This window comes from Ambystoma mexicanum, chromosome 4p, assembly GCF_040938575.1.
Source record: "Ambystoma mexicanum isolate Mex_15411 chromosome 4p, UKY_AmexF1_1, whole genome shotgun sequence".
NCBI lineage: Eukaryota > Metazoa > Chordata > Amphibia > Caudata > Ambystomatidae > Ambystoma > Ambystoma mexicanum.
Window position 1 is genome coordinate 1,142,007,798 of NC_090927.1, and position 19,239 is coordinate 1,142,027,036.

General features: G+C 45.2%; 1 protein-coding gene across 5 annotated transcripts in view; it reads right to left on the minus strand.

Annotated features, from left to right (window-relative positions):
• UTRN (utrophin) overlaps positions 1-19,239 on the minus strand; it is a 2,010,688-nt gene that overhangs the window by 1,240,249 nt on the left and 751,200 nt on the right. For all 5 annotated transcript variants that reach the window (XM_069606729.1, XM_069606726.1, XM_069606725.1 and 2 more), the window contains one exon: positions 15,171-15,344. In XM_069606729.1, the coding sequence (XP_069462830.1) occupies positions 15,171-15,344 (174 nt within the window). The remainder of the gene's footprint in view (positions 1-15,170; positions 15,345-19,239) is intronic.

The window sequence follows — 19,239 nt, forward strand, 5'->3', positions numbered from 1 at the left end:
CCTGGACCGTTGATTTGCCCGGTGAAGCCCTGCTGCTGTGCTGAAACTCCAAATTCTTATCGACAGAGAAGCCCCTGCAAGAACGACTTCTCCCCTTGAGTTGGTGGGACCAAACAACTCCAAAGTAAGCCACCTGGACATCTTCTCTGAGCTAGTTGAATTTCCAGAGTTGCTGCTGGAAACCGAATAGCCAGGTAGAGGAACACCAGATTGTGTGCGTTGCTTTTAAGTTGGCCAAGAGCTCCAGGAAGAGCCTCCGGATTCCCAGGAAGCAGGACTGACCGAGCCTGAGCCCCCTCAACAGAGTCTGGGACCCCAGAAGCAAGGAAAGTCATCTCGTCAGCCAGGAACGCAGTGTTGCTATTTGCGGTAGTCGCGAGGAGCTGAAACACCTAAGTGCCACTTGTTTGAAGATTGCCAGTTGCGAGTGGTGACCGTCTCATTGCAGTGAAGGAGTTCCCAGAAGTCCTCCCTCTTGTCCCCACGACTGAGGCCCAGGAACAGTGAGATCTGCAGAGGAACAGGAGTCATCTGCTGCACTTTTTCTTCAATCCAAAGGTACTGTAAAGTCTGAGAGAACTTACCTCTTGTTGTAGAGTTGCTTGCATCTTCTACTACTCACAAGCCAAAACAGTTTGTGGCCCTACATGGATTCTTCTTTTCTTCAAACACTTCTTTGCCCATTGACTTTGGCTTAACCTGTTATACTGAATGACTCTGCTTAGGGAATCCAAAAGTATTTGCCTGCTTAGAAATATTTGTGATCTCTTGTTTGTTCTAATAATCTTTTCCTTTGACCAATTCCTAAGAAAGTTCTAAATGCTACAGTAAGATATTAATGTCCCCGGCACCCTAGCTATTGAGGTCACCTGAGGGTGTAGGTTATGACTGGGCCATCGCAAAAGGGTCTTTACTGATTTTGAAACTAAGAGAGTGTAGTTTTGTAGTGTATTTGTGTGTTGCTTTTATATTGCTCCCTTCTGAAGAAGGCTTATTCTAACTGACTGATGAATACATTAATAATTGTTTATTCAAGAAACTGTGTGTGTAAGTGTTTATTTGAATAAGTGTCACTGTCAATCTCTATGTAACTCCCCTACAGCTCACATTGACCCCTCTTGAGATAAGCCTGGCTGCTCAACACGCCACCAACCTGTGTAGTACAGACTTATACCGAAGTTTGGGTTTCTAGTGCCAGGAGGTCACGGTTGAGCAAGGCCCAAGTACTCTGCCAGCCCCGCAAGACGTTCATGCAAGGCCTTGGCTGATAACAGTGTGTTGGGGTTCTCCTCCTCATCTGTGTCCACCTGAGGGTCCGGTTGGTCCGGCACCGGTGTAGGGGTGGTAGGAGCCGAAGGCTGGGCTGTGGAGACCGGAGCCAGGTACGGAACCGCCTGCACTATCAGTTGGGGGGCCGGAGCGGGTGGCAGAGGCTAAACAGGGGCGCCTGTATTGGGACCCGAGGCGCCGGAGGGTTTATAGTGATAATTTCGACAACAAAAATGTCGAAAGTCAAAATTTCGAAAAAAAATGTCGAAAAAATAAATGTCGACTTTTTTTTCAATGCATTTTTTTTTTTAAATGGGGGGTTCCCCCCCAACCCCCCTTTTTTAATTTTTTTTAAATTGTTCCCTTTTTTTTTAACTCCCGAACCCCTAAAATAAATATATAATTTTAAAAAACTAAAGTCGACTTTTTTTTCGACATTTTTTTGTCGACATTTTTGTCTGTCGACATTTTTTTCGAAATTATGACTGGCCACCGCGCCGGAGCCATTGGTGGGTGTACATCCCTGATGGTATCTCTGAGGAAGACCCCCATCCAAGGAGATTTCATGAGCCAGAGGAACCATTAAAAAAACTGTCCTCACAGGCCGGAGGGGTGATAGGCGATATTCACGGGGTAGCGGGCGACTGCTGGAGCCGTTGCGTACCCTGCCCATTCGGACGCAGCAGGAACTTGCCCTTCGCAAATGAAGCGTAGGCTATAGGCCACATACCTGGTTAACACCAGTCCCACCTTGACAGACATTCCTCCACCCGCTCCCTGCCTTGGTGCGGTATCCGGCGGATGTCAAACGTCTGGCACGGAGGCCATTTTGTCAAGCTGCCTTCCAAGTGCCTGCGTCGTGTTGCTTGGCTCACTGGTCCCAGCCCCGTCCAGGACTCTTGAGTGTGGATCATGAGGCCTACCCTGTTCCTCAGGCCGAGCCCTCGGCGGATCTGCCGGTAGAACTGCGTATAGGCGCCCCCTTGGACATGTTGCCGGTACCAGGGCATGACCCCTCGGATGAAGACCCGGTAAAAGAACCTTCTGGTCCCTCAGCATTGTCACCGGGAGGATCAACTGACCCCTCAGCCTGCTGGCCGGTAGCTGATTTAGCCTCGGTACTTGTGCTGGTATGAGAACCTGAGCGGTCCCCCCCCCACACCCGCGCGGGTTAGTCCTTGGAAAGGAGTCTCCCTTGTGGGGTGCGATGGAGAACAGAGGCCCTACCTTGGGCCTGGATCGATGATTGACTAAGTCCTTCATGTCCTCTGGAGGCGATCTCTGGAAGAGCTCCCTCCACCTGGCTAGTCTGTTCTTTAGAGACCTCGAGGAAAGCGCGTTGCATGCAGTACAAGCTTGCAAGCCGTGGTCTGGGCAAAGGCAATTTAGGCAAAGGGCTTGGGGGTCTGAAGTTGAAAAGAGTCCGTCGCAGGATTGACACCGGCTGAACCATGTAGAAGTTGAGATGCGCCGGGGAGGAGCGCGACGCCCAAGGACAGAGTACCTGGATAAAAAGACAAAAAGACAGAAGAGAAGAAGTATCCATGTGTGGTATTACATGGCCGAAGCCAAACCCAGGAGCACTGGTGAATTCGGCCCGTTCCTGTCGATGCAGAAAAGGGGACTGAGTTGTGGCGCCGCAGGGTGGAGTCAGAGCAGCGCATGCTCCCAGGACCGCACCCCCCTGCGCCTCTAAATTTAAAGAGGAAGAAGGTTTTTTCTGGTGAAAAAGGTTTCGTCTCCCGTCCCTTGTAAGGGACGCCCATGCAGAATGGAGGAAAGGGGACGGGACGTAAGAGTAAAGGCATTTGACCATTTTAACTGTAAATATCTGTATTCACTGATGCATAAGATGGGGTTTGGTGAGAAATTTGTATCGTGGATAAACTTAGTATTTATATCTGCTGTAGGGCAGGAATATAATAACGGATTAAGATCTGACGCTTTTGAACTGAGGAGGGGTACAAGGCAAGGATGCCCACTGTCCCCTCTATTATTCATCATTGCTATTGAGCCATTGGCTATAGTACTCAGAAAAGAATTTAGATTGCATGAAGTGAGTTGCTGGGGTTTAGAGCAGAGACTGTGGCTCAATGCCGATGTCCTGCTTTGAATCTAGAGGGATTTAGAGAATTCTTTACCCGTGCTTATGGAAATTCTGTCATATTTTCCTCGATCATCCTGTTATAAAGGTAACTGGACGAAGTCTGAAGTGATGCCATTGATGTCTACATGCAATAAACAGGATATAACTTCATTGGGGATCAAATGGTGTGCCGACAGAATACGTTATTTGGGTATATGGTTAACACCTAAGATTGCAGACATAGTACATGAAAATCTGAAAGAACTATGTAAGGATTTCAAAATAGAACAGAAGTGTTGGGGGGTGTTAAATCTTTCTCTATGGGGGAAAGTTAATGCCCTTATGATGACCTCTACACCGAAGATTAATTACTTGCTCGGTATGACTCCGCCGAATATCAACTCACAATATTGGAAGGAATTAGGTAGGCTTGTGCAAGATTTCATATGGGACCATAAACCACCCAGATGGAATAAACGGAAGCTCAGGAGAGCAATTGGTTAAGTGGAAATAAACGATGGGATGAATCTGGAATTTTTCACTAATAAATTAAAGAGGGGGAAGGAGGTTTGGCCAGCAGGATTTATCGACAGATTGTTGCTGAATATAAGGAGAAAGTTCTGTTGAGAGACGAATGGGGTCAGAGAATTGGATGTGATATTTCGTCTGTGCTTTGGACGGGAATGTTTCAGAATGTCAAACTGTTCTTTAAGCCTGGGTGAAAGGTCCCGACAGATTAAAATCTTAAACCGGGTTTACTGGACCCCTAAGCGGCTGTATAAGAGAGGACTTTCCAATATGTGCATCAAGTTGGGACTTTGGAACACATGATGTGGGATTGTGTGAGGGCGCAAGGTTTTTGCCTGGAATTTGGTGTGATTTGCGAGAAGGTACTGGAAGAGAAAATAGGCTTTGATTTTAAGGCATTGATAATGGGAGGTGATGAATTACTAGAGGAATTAACTACTTGTCAGAAGAAATGGTTATTTCGTGGTGTAGTGATGGGGAAGAAATTGATTCTGACTGGTTGGAAATCTGCTGTTTCACCAAAAATTGATGTTTGGATTGATGAAATGCACAAGGCGGCGCATATGAAGAATATATATAGCAGAGAAAAGACATTCTCTCTTTTTGATAAGATTTGGGGAAAGTTCATGCTTTTGTACTAGACTCTAATTGATTTTATTATGGGCCTTTGGGGGAGGGACACAGGGGGGATTAGACTATATACTTTAATGTACATAGTTCTGTTATTAAGTTTAAGATGCTGTTTCAATGAAGATTTATTTGTACGGATTTGCTTTTATGTATGTATTTGCATCTTAATAAATGAAAAATATTTTTTTTTAAAAAGAAAATACACTCAGTACGAAAATACATAGTGCAAAAAAGACGACAAAGATCTGCCATTCTGTATGCCTGTCCCTGCAAATATTTATCTAATGTTATTTTTTCAACAGCAAGCTTGACCTAGCAGATCTGTGCTCAATCAATCTGCAGCATTTGATATCACCACCAACCCAATGTAAAAAAATATCTTCAAAGCATAGCAGATTGTACACGACCCAATCTAAATTCCAGGGAATGCATGTTAGAAGTGAGAATGCTAAAGAATGTGATGTTATGCCTGCCCACCACCTGTGATTAGATCCCCCTTCCTGGCTCTTTGTCTAGCTAGTAGCACACCCAAGAGTGCTCAGTGACTCTCCAAGCTATCAGATGATGGGCCTGTGCGGTGGTATTTGGGTGGGGAAGGATCTTCTGGTCCCCTCCACTTATTCAAACCGCATGGCAGTTCAATGAGACTGCTGAAAACAAATAAAGAAGCCTTTCGACCATTCAGAAAGCCAAGGCTTTTGCAGACACACTCCCCTTTTAACGAACATAGTTTTGAGATTTCAAGAAAACATTTAGCATACAAAGCATTGTTCTCGGGCATGTGATTGGGGGCCCGAAAGAGCATTAAAAGGAGCACACAAAACTGCTACACAGCACGCAACACAAGCCTGTGCAGAACTCCATGAGAAGTCTCCCTAACAAACGTTATGGCAGAATTTCCTGGTAGGGGTTCTAACTACCTAACTACCCAAATATGTGGATCACCTAAACTCTGCTGCCTTCCATAGCTTTTTTTAACTTCTTTTGTGGCAAAGGTAGTGTCATAACGCTTCTTTGGTGGGCTACCTTTTGTTGCCTATTTGTCTACCAGAGTTGTGGGGCAGAATTCCATTTTGTAGTTCTTTAGCCTAACTCTGGGGGCTTCTCCTCATTTAGCTGACTTTGAGCTTTGAACTATTTTTCTCGCAGCCATGCTTAATCCCAATCATGCCAGAGACTGTAAGTTCTGTTGTGATCTGCCTTACGAGTCCTTGTGAATCCTAGGGCAAAGTTTTTCTAAAAGTGTGCCCCAGAGAAGTTACCCCTCTGCTAATCATGTGGCTAGGCAGGGTGGAGATGTTTGCGAAATCCACTTAGTGCATACTATTTTAGCTGTTTAGGTCCTTTTTGTTGTCACCCTCTCACCCGTTTTACAAAATGGAAGTTATCTTACTCGGCCAAGACAATCATAAAGGTAAAACAGGCACAGTTAAGAGATTTACCTTTGCATGTTGTGGTAACGTGGGGACAGGGAAGGCTATGCGCTTAAGAGGGGTAGGAATTAGATTCAGTAGAAACCCAAACAACAAAGCATAACAGTCCAAAATAAAGGTAATGTTCAATCAAGGTTCTATAAAAATAGAGATACTTTAGTTATTTTTGCAGATGGTGCGTCTTATTAAACAGAAAAATACTGTACAAAACCGACCTCTTTGGAAAGAACAGAGAAGATGCAACATATAGAAAGTATGTAGAACTCAGAGCAGGAATACAGATTATAAACCTCAAACAGGATATGTCTTCGGATGAAAAGGGTGCACATGTGTCCTAACCAGTTTCTAGGGCCCAAAATGGACTACAGTGGCAGTTATGAGTTGTGGAAAATCAGAAGGTGTCGGACAAAGGGGTGGCATTTCAACTCAAGATATTTAACACAAAGGAAAAGGACCTTAGTCTCCCTATAACTAAAGGGTTTGTCCTACTTAACTGAAATCCAACTCTGGTGCTCGTTGTCAGGGTTGTCATCAACTAAGGTATCCGCCCTTTGTCTAAAAACATTCTACTCTTGACCCTATAATGAGCCAAAGATAATCAGTAAACTAAAGGTGGTCACCAGGAAACTCCCTTCTCCTGGTTCAACTGTTTCAGCCTTTGGGCTGTTTTCTAACAACCTTTTGCAATAGTTTGATTCAACCAAAAGGTGAGACCAGGAGAATGGTGAGACCAGGAGAATGACTCCCTTACCCTTGTCAAACTGCATTAGTCTTAAAGGCCGTTTTCGGATAGTCTCTGATGAGACTTTTAGAGTTCTTGTAGTTCCTCACAGGGACTTTACTTGGCTTGGCCAATTACCCAACAGTTCTTCCATTTCAACACAACATACACTCCCAGGCTTTCCTTGAGCAATGACACAAGGGAGATCACTCCTGAAGTGTCCCTACTTTCTTTAAATCTTCTTGACAGCACAATTGTTAAAAAGACCACTCTCAACTTCCTTGGTTCTCAATGTCTCTCAAGATTGTGATGAGGAGATGTCTCCTGACACACGCTTTGCTTTTGAAATATTCCTTTTGATTATTCTGATGAAGATTGCTCTGGATGCCCTGCTCACTCTTGGTAATTTTGGCACTGGTACTGTGACATAGGAGATTACTCCTGATGTACTCTTCACTTGCAATGTTTTTAACACTGTTACTGTCATGAGCAAGATTACTGCCGAGATGTTCTTCAATCTGGATACCGTCTTGGTAATTACTGTCACATGGCAAAATTACTCCAGAGGCGTTCTTCACCCTTGTTACCTTCTCAGTAATTACTGAGACGAGGGAGATTACTCCCAAAGTACTCTTCAGTAATCTACAAACCCCTACCTGGTCTGTTTAATTCTGTCTCATGGGGCGCACATCACCGGCTCTTCCCAGGGTGCTGGTCTTGCATCTTCTCGCTGAATGCTCTCAGTACCGCTCGCTCCGCTCCCTGCTGCACAGTGTTGGCTCTGCGGCTTACAAGGATTTTCGATGTTAGTGTAGTTTAAAGACCGCACGGTCTGCTCACAGAGGTCACGCCACAGTTGGCCTGGTTCCTGCTTCTGACTAGGTCGTTCTCCGCTCCACGACACAGTTCTTTGGAGCCTTCCACGATGTCCTCACGACCAAGGACCATCTTCTGCTTGCTTCCTCATTCCCAGGTTTGAACATCCCAGTGCTGACAGGCTTCATGCCAGGTTCTCCTTTCAGTAAGTCCATTCTTGCCTTTTATGGTCTGTAGCTGGGCCCTCCCCAGTGGAGTGACAGAATCCCTCTTTTGCATCGATGAAATATTATTCATGCTTCTTTGGAGCCACCTCTTCTCAGAACTGTTGATGCTTAGCAAAAAGAGTAGTTCACATCACCCCTTCAATAATCATCTTCACAGTACTTTTGAGAGATGACTCGTGATCAGTTTGAATGTTCCTCCTTGCGTTGTTATTGTCATGTTTTAAATAAGGAAAAGTATTACAATAACAGAATCTTCTCAGGTTGGTTCGTGGAAGGCCTCGAGGATTGCATGATCTCACATGTAAGGGGGTTAGAGAATTCCATCACGGAACGGGGGTCCTTGTCCTCATGAGGGGAGTCCCTCACTGTGAGGCCCCACATTCCTCCTCCCACAGGGGGATTGTTGAATAGTTGGCTCCACCCTAGCCTCACAGGGAAGGGATCCCCACTGGGGAGAAGTGCTGCAATCCCATGAATTGTCACATGGTGATGATACCTTGTTTTGGTTATTTGGCAGGTCGACAGCATTGAACTTTAGCTTCTAGCAGTGGTGCGGGAGGATCAGGCTCCGTTTCGGCTAAGCAGCAAGCAGCCATTGAGCAGGTTCAAATGGGGTAAGCACTGCGAGGGTTGAAGGTGGCGTTCAACGACACAGATCAGGGTGCTCACCAGGATCTGTTATAGGTTGAATCGGGTTGAGTTGGGTTGTAACCCCCGAGAAGGGTCGATGAGTGACGCTCCAGTGGTTCGAGCCAGCGGGGGGCAATTGTCAAAACAGTGATCCAGTTTACTCTGATGTGCAGTTTGGCAAAACGGCAGTTAAAGGCGGGTCGAGTCTTGGCCTAACCCCTGTCTCAAATCGGCAAGTGACTCTCGGTGTCTAGTGGTTGATTCGAGCCTAGCAGGTGACTGCCTCAGCAAGGGCACAATGTATTGTCAAGCGGGCTTGAGATGCAGGAACTGTAGCTCAAAGTTTCAGAGGAGTGCGGCAAAGCAGCACAGGTTGGATCCTTCAGTGTCAAAAGTGGCTCAATGTCAGTTCGACTCATCGAGATGGCAGAACAGAGTCTTAGCTGATCTGGCCCTCAAGATGCTGTGCGACCCACTTCAGGGGCTTGGGACGGATGAGTCCTTTCAGTGTCTGTTCTCTCATCCTTTGGGAGATTCTGGTGCAGGGTGGCACGTCCTGGTCCACAGCAAGAGTCATCTGTAATATCCATGGGAGAGGTTAACGAGGAGGACTCTCCTCTGTCTTGGACTGCTCCTTCATCTGAGTGGTTGAGGGTACTGTTATATGCATTTAGGTTAATTTTATAGGCCATGGACTATGGAGTTCATTATTTTAAAGATAAAGCTTTAATACAAAGTTTTAAGATGTCATGAGAAATAACACATGCTTCATTTACAGTTTGAGAAGAGTGAGTGTGAACATTAGGCCTGTTGGAAGTGTTATGAGCTTTGTATGCCCATTAGGAGAGTGAATGTTCTTGCTCAGTTTGAAAAGTAATTAGAACTTGCGTGTTCTATGCAGGAGTTGTAGTAAGTCATTGGTACTGTAGAGGATAGGAGGTAGTGTCTCCGTTTGTGAATGTTGCTGTATTTTAACTTTTAAATACCGTTATATTGTACAGTGCCATAAAGTGTTATTAGGTGGTAGCGCCCCTATCGTAGCGTCCTCCTTTTGTAATTTGGGTTTTAGTGTGGTTTGCACTATTAGGTTTTGGAGGTAGTGTTTTGAATAATACTGATGTAAGGTAGCGCCTTGTCAGGAAGGTAAGTGTGTAGTAGTAGGCAGTTGCACTAAGGAGAAGGGGTGTCTAAGTCTAATGACTTTAAGCAAGGCGGTAGTGCATTATTTGAAGAAGTTGACTTTTGTCTTCAGGGACAGCTGGTTAAGTTGGAAGAAGTGTGTGCTGGTAGAGGACGCCCTCTAGTAAATACTTTTGCGGAAGTTAAGGATGCTGTTCAAGCTGAGGAGTCGCATGGTGATTTGCTTATTTTTACGTGTTGTGTTAATCCTGGCTATCGTTCCTCTGGTCAGGGTTTTATCATGGGACTGGATAGTACTGCCATTGAGATTAGTTATTGGGTCAACCATATGTTTTGTAGGTGGTCTTGGAGATGACTGGCCAGCATTTTCAAGTGTTTGAGGATCTGTATGCCAGGGTGTGGTTATGTTTGCTTGATTGGCTTGGTCCATATGTGTATTTGTGTTTCTGAGGCATGCATGTTGTTGGATATTTGCTTGTGGGGGTTGTAGTGTTTTACTGAATGGTCTGTCTGGTTATGGTAATTCTATTGTCATCCTGGATGACTAGTATTGCGTCAGGATGGCAAGTGGTGCTTCAGGGTGGCAGCCTGAAGGCTCGCCTGTGGCGGGGGCAGGCAGAAGGACAAAACTTATTTTTTTTTTTTTTAATGTTATTGGATTGTTGGGTTGGTATAGCCTTGGATCTGGGCTGGTAGGTGTCTGGAGTGGCAGTCTAGAGTGTGTCCGTGGCAGGGGCAGACGGAAGGTGATTAGAGTTTATAAATATGGTGCTTGAAGAACGATAGGCGGAGTTCTGAAATTGCATGGCTGTAGGACTTTCTGTAGAATATGCATGGTACTTTGGACCGGGTGTGATGCGTATTGGTGTTTATGGGGTCACATGCTTTGTGAAGTACTTGTCGTGAGTGTGTTTAGTAAGGAGGGAGATGTGTTGTGGAGTACTTGTTTGTGAGTGTGTTCGGTAAGGAGGGAGATGTGTTGTGAAGTGCTTGGTTAGTCTGATGTGGTTTGTCATGTAATTTATGTCACCCGAGTGCCTGTGGAATGTTGATATATGAGTTGGAGAATGCTGTGGCGAGTGTTTTATGTTGAATCAGTTGGGCCCTCCCTTCCTGGGTGATGGGTGCCAGTGTCTTTATTGTTTATGTCTTATTCCGGCACAGCGAGTAGAGCGCTTGCTTTGACATCCGTGCAGAGCCTGCTAACGCAGGTTCGAATCCTGGCAGGGCCAAACTCAGCCTTTCATCCTTCCGAGGTAGATAAATGAGCACCACACCCCGTGGGTAATAATAAGCAGCGCTCAGATACCTGAGGGTTCGTAGCGCTATATAAATGCGAAATTATTATTATTCCTGATGTCCAATTCCTGAATATGTAACTGAAGAAACTGAACTAAACTTTCTAAGAAGTAATCCAAAGCGGCGTGGACATTGCTTTATAACAGTATACAGCACCCTGGTGTGAGGCTACTCCTTTTTAATGGACGTGCGCCTTTGATGCTTGTGCCCAGGACAGCTTCCCATTTATTGGCTGTCTCTGGAGAAGGTGTTGCCTGCCCTCACAAAGAGATCAAAGTAGGGGCATGGCCATCCAGCTTGCTGTCTTGTCACTTGGCAGCATGAGCCTGTCTGGCCAAACTACACATCTTCCACAGCGGAGCTGGCTCATAGGAGCGGCCACGTGTGAAATCAAATTGGATGTGGCTGCAATGATTATGAGCAGTGCCATGCACCATGTCCTAACTCAGGAATGGCTTATCTTTAGAGTTTACCCTGCCACCAGCATGAGCTACCCAATCAGATTTTGGAACAGGGTGCATATCTTAAATGTGCATTTGCCTGTCACTTCAGCTGTCACAAGGGCACCCGAGACCTGAACCTGCTCAGTGCCACTGTAGGGCAGGCGCTGCAATCAAGCTACTGATGGAACAGTGCACTCGCAGGTGTACACTATGGTTTTGGCATGGAGCTTATGAAAGGAGAATATGATCTGTGGATTACAATTTGAGAGATAGAATTACCCACATCATTTTATTGAATTAATAAAAATCAAAAAGGCCAAGTCTTCTACACCCTTGCCAAATGGCAATTTGTCACAGGCGCAGCCAGAAACCAGTTCAGACTGGCATATTCAGATGCTTGCCTGGGATAGTGTAAATGCCCTTCCTTTGTGCGAGAATCGTGCCTGGGCATGTTTGAAAGGATAGTCTGCTATCTGGCCACTCCTCTGTTTGAATGATTTTGGGTGCTGTTTTCACTTGCTGCCCCCCAAGGAGGTTAAAAGCAGACCTCCTTATCACTCACTCGGTCTACTTCTGAAACTCTTCACCAGCATCCTTTGACGCTCCAACGTATCAGACGGCGAGGCTCTGCCTCTCCAGAAGAGCAAGAGGAATAGACTGTGGGGCGTCTACCCCTGGGTTCGGTGGGGACAACTGGATCACGGCTTCTGCTAGAAGGTCTCAACTCTCTGAAGCTCTTGACTGTGCTGCATCACCAAACCCAGAAGTGGTAGACCCTTCACTGCCAGGACCCCGAAGACTCACAATGACAAACCAAGGGTTCTCCATTCTAAGGCAGTGTTAGGCAAGATCGTATGTAGTAACCCTGTGGGAGACTACACCAGCCTTGTTCTCTTGGCAATAGGTAACCCAACCTTCGGAATAGGCCTGTACTACACAAGTTGATAGAGTGACTGAGCAGCCAGGTTCATCTCAAGTGGGGTCAATGTGAGCTGTAGAGGTGCAACAGAGATTCACAGTGACACGTATTCAAATAACACCTATACTCAAGGTTTATTATTAAAATAATGATTTATTAATTTAACAGTCAGTTTTAAAATAAGCCTTCTTTATAAAGGGCAATATGCAACAATAAAATACACTTAAAAAATACACTCCTTCAGTTTCAGTTAAGTAAGTAGCTACCCTTTTGGGATGTCTCACACACACTTCCTACACCCTGAGGTGACTTCAATTGCTACGACAATGGGGACATTGATATATCACTTTTACACTTAATACAATACTAAGATTGTGGAAAAAGGAGTAGGTTAGGAAAGGAAACCAAGGTTAACAAGTTTCTCCAAACAGGTAAGCACTTTTCAATCCCCCAATGAAATATGGGCTAACCCTATCCCAGCTATACAGGCAAAGTATGTATGACTTTTTGGAGGGACAGATCAACACAAAGTCAGAGGGTAAGAAGCGTCTTCAGGGAGCCAGGACAGCCAATGTCAATTGAGCAAAGTCTAGGGGAGCTGAGGCACTTCTTGAATATAGCACAAAAGTCTTGCACAATGTTAAAGAGAGTTTTGTTGTAAAAAGAATCACTGTTGGGTCACAAGCTGGGAGGCTTGTGAAGAGCAAAGATGCAAGAAACTCTGCAAAGGACAGCAAATGCAAGTCTCCGGTGAGAGCAAGCCAGCTACACATAACAAGAGGTAAGTACCCCTAGTTACACAGTACCTGGAGTCTGAAAAAAAAGTTCCAAGCTGGCTTCTGTTCCTGTTGTAGTCCTGCAGATCCTGTTCCTGGGCCTCAGTCGTGGGGACAAGAGGGAGAACGTCTGGGGACTCCTGCACGATGGTTTGAAGGTCAGCGGCAGGAATGGGCACACTCCAGATCAGCAGCACTTTGCAGTTTCAGCTACTCGCAAATAGCACTACAGCGGTTCTTGGACACCTTATGGGCTCTCCTTGCATCTGGGATCGAGCACTCAGTTGAGGTGGCTCAGGCTTGGATAGTTCTGCTTTGAGGGAGTCCTTAGGATCTTCCTGGAGCTCGGGTCCGGCTTAAAAACAATGCACTCTATTCTGGTGTTCCTGTCCACTGGCACTCGGTTCCAGCAGCAGCAAAGAAGTAAGCCAGAAGTGAGAGGGGTTCCAGTAGAGTTTGTCTTGGGGTCAGTTGGTCCCAACAACCCAAGGGAAGAAGTCGTCCATTCTGGGCTTCTCTAGTCGATTTGAAATTTGGAGCTTCAGAACAGCAGCAGGGCTTCACCGGGCAAACCAACGGACCAGGAGGGTGCAGCAAGCTTCTCTTCCAGTTTCTTCTTCGGTTCCTTGTTCAGCGGTCGACTCTCCCTTCTTTGCAAAAGACCACGCCTTTTATGCATGTTTCTACCATTCATTCGCAGCCTAGCTATCACTGACACAGCAGGGTAGCTGTCATGAAAGGACAGCCAGCCAGCAAATCACCTTTGGGTGCATTCCTGTAACCAAGGAGACTAAGCACTGGGAGTTTCAGGAACCCTCCTTGCTTCCTGCCCTGCCATCACACTGGAACCAGAGGCAGGCTTTACCTGTGAATCCCGCCAAAGACAAAACGAACAAAGGGACCAAACCTGATTTGGCACGCAGAGTAAATCTCAACAACGACCTTACAAACAAGAAATGGTGAAAAAAAGACTGGGCCATTTTGACAAAATGGGCATCCATGGGTGCAATACTGCAGCTGAGGATTCAGCCTTCGGTAAACACACAATGGTAGGAACATTAAACTAATGCCGCCAGCCATTAATTGTATTAAGGGTAACATAAAATGGTTAAATGAGTAGGTAGACAAAGGGGATACCAAGTAACTGCCCAGCACTTCCACATAAGATCATGTGTGCTGGGTCTACAAAGATAAAAGGGTAAGTAAAGTCAATTTGTCTTTACTACTCTTGGAAACAGTAGTTTATCCAAGAGAAGGTATTTAAACCTTAAGAGAAATCCAAACGACTTCTCTGTGACACTGCACTGAGGGTGCTGTGTGTCACAATACAAAAGGTGATGCCTATGGAGTTTGTCAGACTCCCAAACCAAAAGAAACACAGAGTCCAAATCAGAGAAAAATACATGAGAGAGTGAGAAAAAGGTCTGTCTCACCCCGGGATAAAAATTAAAGTCCTAAAGTCCAGCAAAAGAGCTGGGGATCTGTAGGGTAGAAGGGAATTAACACAGAAATGAGAATTCTCCCTATCCTACAGCAAGCAAGCATTCTTGCACCATCCCTTTAATCTGGGCAACTCCCTGGGCCTGTGCTGCTCTTTGACCTGCAACCATGCGATCAAACGTGCCTCCTGGTCCTGCTCTGCAGGGTGGACCCTCTCCAGTGAACCTTTGCAATATTTTCAGTAATCATACTTCACTAGGATCTTCTCAATCGGGCCCCAGCCTCTGAAGCTGAATTCCATGGCTAGGGATACTGGAGGAGACTTGCATCTCCCAACTACCACTGGAAGCAGCATCTCTGCCTTTCGGCTCCTCTCGCTTAGACCCACACCCAGGGACGCCCAACAGTCATAGGGTTCTTCCTACATCTACCGATGGAAACTATGGTGCTCACCAAACATGCACACTGACCACCTCAGGAATGCACAAATCTACCTGCCGCAGAATTGCGTTTTGGACCCAGTGCATTGCTCTTGCAACTCTCTGGTGCTTCTTGCAAATTATTTCTCCCAATGCACATAGCTGGCCCCCATTAGTGTCTCCTCCCAAACATTCTAGCCTTGATAGAAAAAGTGTTTTATTATCCTTGGCATGTGATAGGGACTCTGCCATCCAGAGCATGCAGAGATCAGCACTATACTTCGGTGGCTAGAGAAGCCCATCGTTTTTGTAGGCAGGCGATGCAGAGGGAACATGATCAGGCTAAGGATTTAAACAACTACTACGGTATAGTTTCTAAATAACCCACACTTACCATGCACCCATCCATATGACCCTGAACTACATCGGGTTCGATTCCTTTTATATCCAAAACACCAAGCTCCGATTTCACGCCATCCAAAACCCGCTTGCAGTCCAGCATGCGCTGCTCAAAATTAGCTGGCTTCTGAAACAGCTGGAACTTTGTTGACACCTCTCTGAGCTTCCTCTGCATAAAAAAATACATAAATAAGATTGTCAGCAAAACAATGTCATGCCAATCTCTGTCACTGTCCTAAACACATTTTGTTTATTTCGTTACATGAGTTTCTGCCAATGACACACAGATTATGCACCCAAACATACATCGGGGTAAATAGGTGTTGCCTCAATGATATGATATATGATGTGTATAGGCGCATTACAAATGCCATGCCATAAGTGTTTCAAGGCGCATCGAGGCAAGGGAGGGGGAACAGAGGGAAGACAGACAGCGATCCTACTAGGCCAGGTGTCATTCAGATCGCGCAAGTGCTTGGGATTAGGGGAGGGGGAGAGTGCAGGGGGTAAGGGGGAGGGGACAGTGCTGTACTTGGGATAAAAGAATAAATAACAATAAGTAGAAGTACGGCCAGCAGATAGCAAGGGTAAGTGCAGACAACATGTGTTAAGTGCTGGTAGTGGGACTGTAGGCATACAGAAACAGTCCCCAAGTGTGGGGGTTGCCAGGAAGGCATTGCAGGTGTGTGTCTGGCGGTGGAGGGGACCTGGACCCGAGATCAGAGGGTGGCCAGGTAACCAGTGCAGTTTCGGTTTCATCCAGGAAGTCAGCAGGGGAGAGGAGTAGAAAAAGCAGAAGCAAAGAACTTTTTTGGGGTGCTTCCTAAACCGGAGATGGTTCTCAAGATTAAGGGAGGCTGTTCCAGAGGGAGGCACCCGCCGAGGAAAGAGAACTACCACAAACTCGTTTCTTGGAGAAGCGACTGACCCTGAGGGAGTTGAAACTGATGAGCGAAGAGCTCGAGAAGGAATATATTTAGGAAGATCGAGTTGAAGGTATTGAGGCCCCAGATCCCAGATGACAAGTAGGTGAGAAAAACATTGCTCCATTGTCTGTGACACTCTGGCACTCTTCCCAGTTCCTTTATATTAATAATGATTATCTATGCAGCTCTACTTGCATTCACTCTTCTTGATTACTTAACCTAGTTGAAACATTCTATGAAAAGAAGAAAGGGACAGTGTGGTTTCGACTATGTTGGATTGACCTTGAAGACAAGTGCTCCAGAGCCTGGCCTTCATGCTGCTTCTATGTCAGTAGTCTTGTGGAATCTCAGCATGGAGCAGAGTTTTACCTTCTTAAACACAAAGTTAGGAGGGTCTTTGTATGCCACCACCAGTGTGAGGTTATAAAGAGACCATCCTGTGGTGAAGCTGAAGGGTTTCACCCAGAATCCGAGCAAATCTCAGTAGTAGCGAGAATTAACAGTGAGGTGTCACGAGGAGGGTTAGACCTCAATCAGAAGAAAGAACCATTAAAAGCTTACCCGTAAGAAAGTATATAGGAATTTATAGTATTTACCAAGAATAATGTGCACTAAATTAAGTTCAACTATAAAGTAATATTAAATCTATATACATAAAACTTTAATCTGTCCAAAGTGGGGACCAACCAAACTTTGAATATAACTCAGTTATGCAACTATACTCCAGAGGTTACATGTTAGAATGGATTTCTAAACTCTGGCCTGGTGGACAGATATTTAGGAGGCCACCATTGTTATGGTGAAGAGGAAGCAATTTTGGGGAGTTGGCCAAACCAATCAAGGTAGCATGGAGAGAGGCCAAGGCTCAATCTCAGGCAAAGCGAGTGGGATCAGGGGTCCACAATGAGTCCACACAGTGAAATGTCAAGGATTACACTTAAGACAGTTATAAGAATAATATAAGTATTTTAGGTCCAGAAAACACACTATGAAAAATGACTAATAACAGGTAGTAACATCACACAATACTAAACACCATAAAACATATATTTAGAGTCACTGTAGTTGGTGCAGAATAAACAGTTCACCCCACCACACCCCTCCAAATACAGGAAAGCAAGGGATTAGGTTTAGCACCAACTGTCCCCAGGAATGACAATCCTCACTTATTTAGTACAACTCGAAGTTTATTATTTTTTTTAATATATACATACATTTATGAAGCACCCAGAGGTGGCACGGCGCTGGTACAAAATAGGTATGTCAGGTCAAAGTTATACATGGAGCTGGTACAAAAGTAAGTAAGACGGCAGGTAGGTAAATGACAAACATATGAAGGTTATACATAATTATTAAAAAATAACACATACTAGGTATCTCTTTTGGTTGTCCTCCCTGCGCTTCCAAGTTTAAAGATTCGCTAAGTGCGGCGGCACCGGTGTGACAAGTCCTACTCCAGAACTGACTCTCTTCATATACTGCAATCAACTCTCATACCACTTGCACATTGCACAAATCTAATTTCTTTTATATGTAGAATTGTGGAATGAATCAAACATTTATATGCATCGTACAATCAACATAGAATATCAAGTACATCATACCATCACAATGACATTTCTGAAGCACAAATAGCGAAATGATATGCATTACTTACCGTAAAAGCATTTCTGATGTTTGTATCTGCTTAGATTCACATGCTGTGCATATGGTCCGACATCCAGTGGTAACCGCAGAGTATTGCATCTTGTCTTTCGAGAATCCAAAGGGGACGTCGACATGGGCGTGCCTGTAACACTATCCCTACATGAAGTGTAGTGTACCCAAAACCCCTCAAGCGTCGAGGTCCCTCCGATTGGATTTTTTCTGAGAGGGTGCCTTATGACTATCGTGAGCGAGTACAGAAAAGAGAGAAAGTAGTAAGAGGTCTATGTTCCTTCCATCCGAGCGGGGAGGAAGGGTGGACGCATGTGAATCTAAGCAGATACAACCATTAGAAGTGCTTTTATGGTAAGTAATGCATATATTCTGAGGTTTGTTAATCTGCTATGAATCACATGCTGTGCATAGACTAGCGAGCAGTACCCAGAGTAGAAGGTGGGTTGTGAGAAAGAACGGTAGCGAAAAGATGTCTTATTACTGCCTGTCCCATCTGAGAATCAGATCTAGAATAAGTGTCTAGGCAATAGTGTTTTGTAAAGGTGTGTACAGAACTCCAGGTTGCCGCATTGCAAATGGACTCAAGGGGAACATTTGCAATGAATGCTATGGACGCCCCAGTGCCTCAAGTAGAACGTGCTCTAGGCTTGAAGGGCAGCTCTGTCTTAGCAAGACTGTAGCAGAGTGTAGATGGATTGTCAAATGCATCAGAGATAGTGGATTTGGAGACTGCGTCTCCTTCTCTTCCTGCCGCCATTGAAACGAAAAACTGGTAAGTCTTTCTTAGTGGTCAAGTTCTTTGCATGTAGAACATGACAGCTCTGCGTACATCCCAGTGTGTGCAGGGTTCTTTCTCCCAGGCTTGAAGGATTTTGAAAGAACGTTAGTTCTATCGAATGGTTCACATGGAACTTAGAAATGAATTTAGGCGCAAACCTAGGGTGAGTGCACAGGACCACCCTATCTTTGTGAACTGTTAGAAAGGGATCTAGGACAGAGCGCTTGTAGTTCACTTACTCTCCTAATTGAGGTAATAGCTATTAAAAAAGCAGTCTTATAGGTGAGGTCTTTAAGACTTGCTTTGTGCATGGGCTCGAAAGGAGCCCCCATAAGCCTAGTCAACACCACATTTAGGTCCTATCCGGGAGCTGGGTTAGAAACGGGAGGGTGAATTCTCTTCACTCCCTCCATGAAAGCTTTAATCACTGGTATCTTCCACCATGACGCTTTCTGTTGTGATATAATGTAGGCTGAAAGCGCAGCTAAATGCACCTTTATGGAGTTAAAGACCAGGCCTGAGTCAAGCAAAAGAGTTGGGTACAAAACAATGTGTGTGGGAGAGCAGTTAATCGGGTTAATGCTCTTTGAGTTGCACCATATGACAAACCGTTTCAAGTTTACTGGAATAGCAATACCTAGTGTTCAGTTTTCTTGTTTCCCTGAGAATGTCCATACATCTCTGAGGGAGATGCAGGTGCC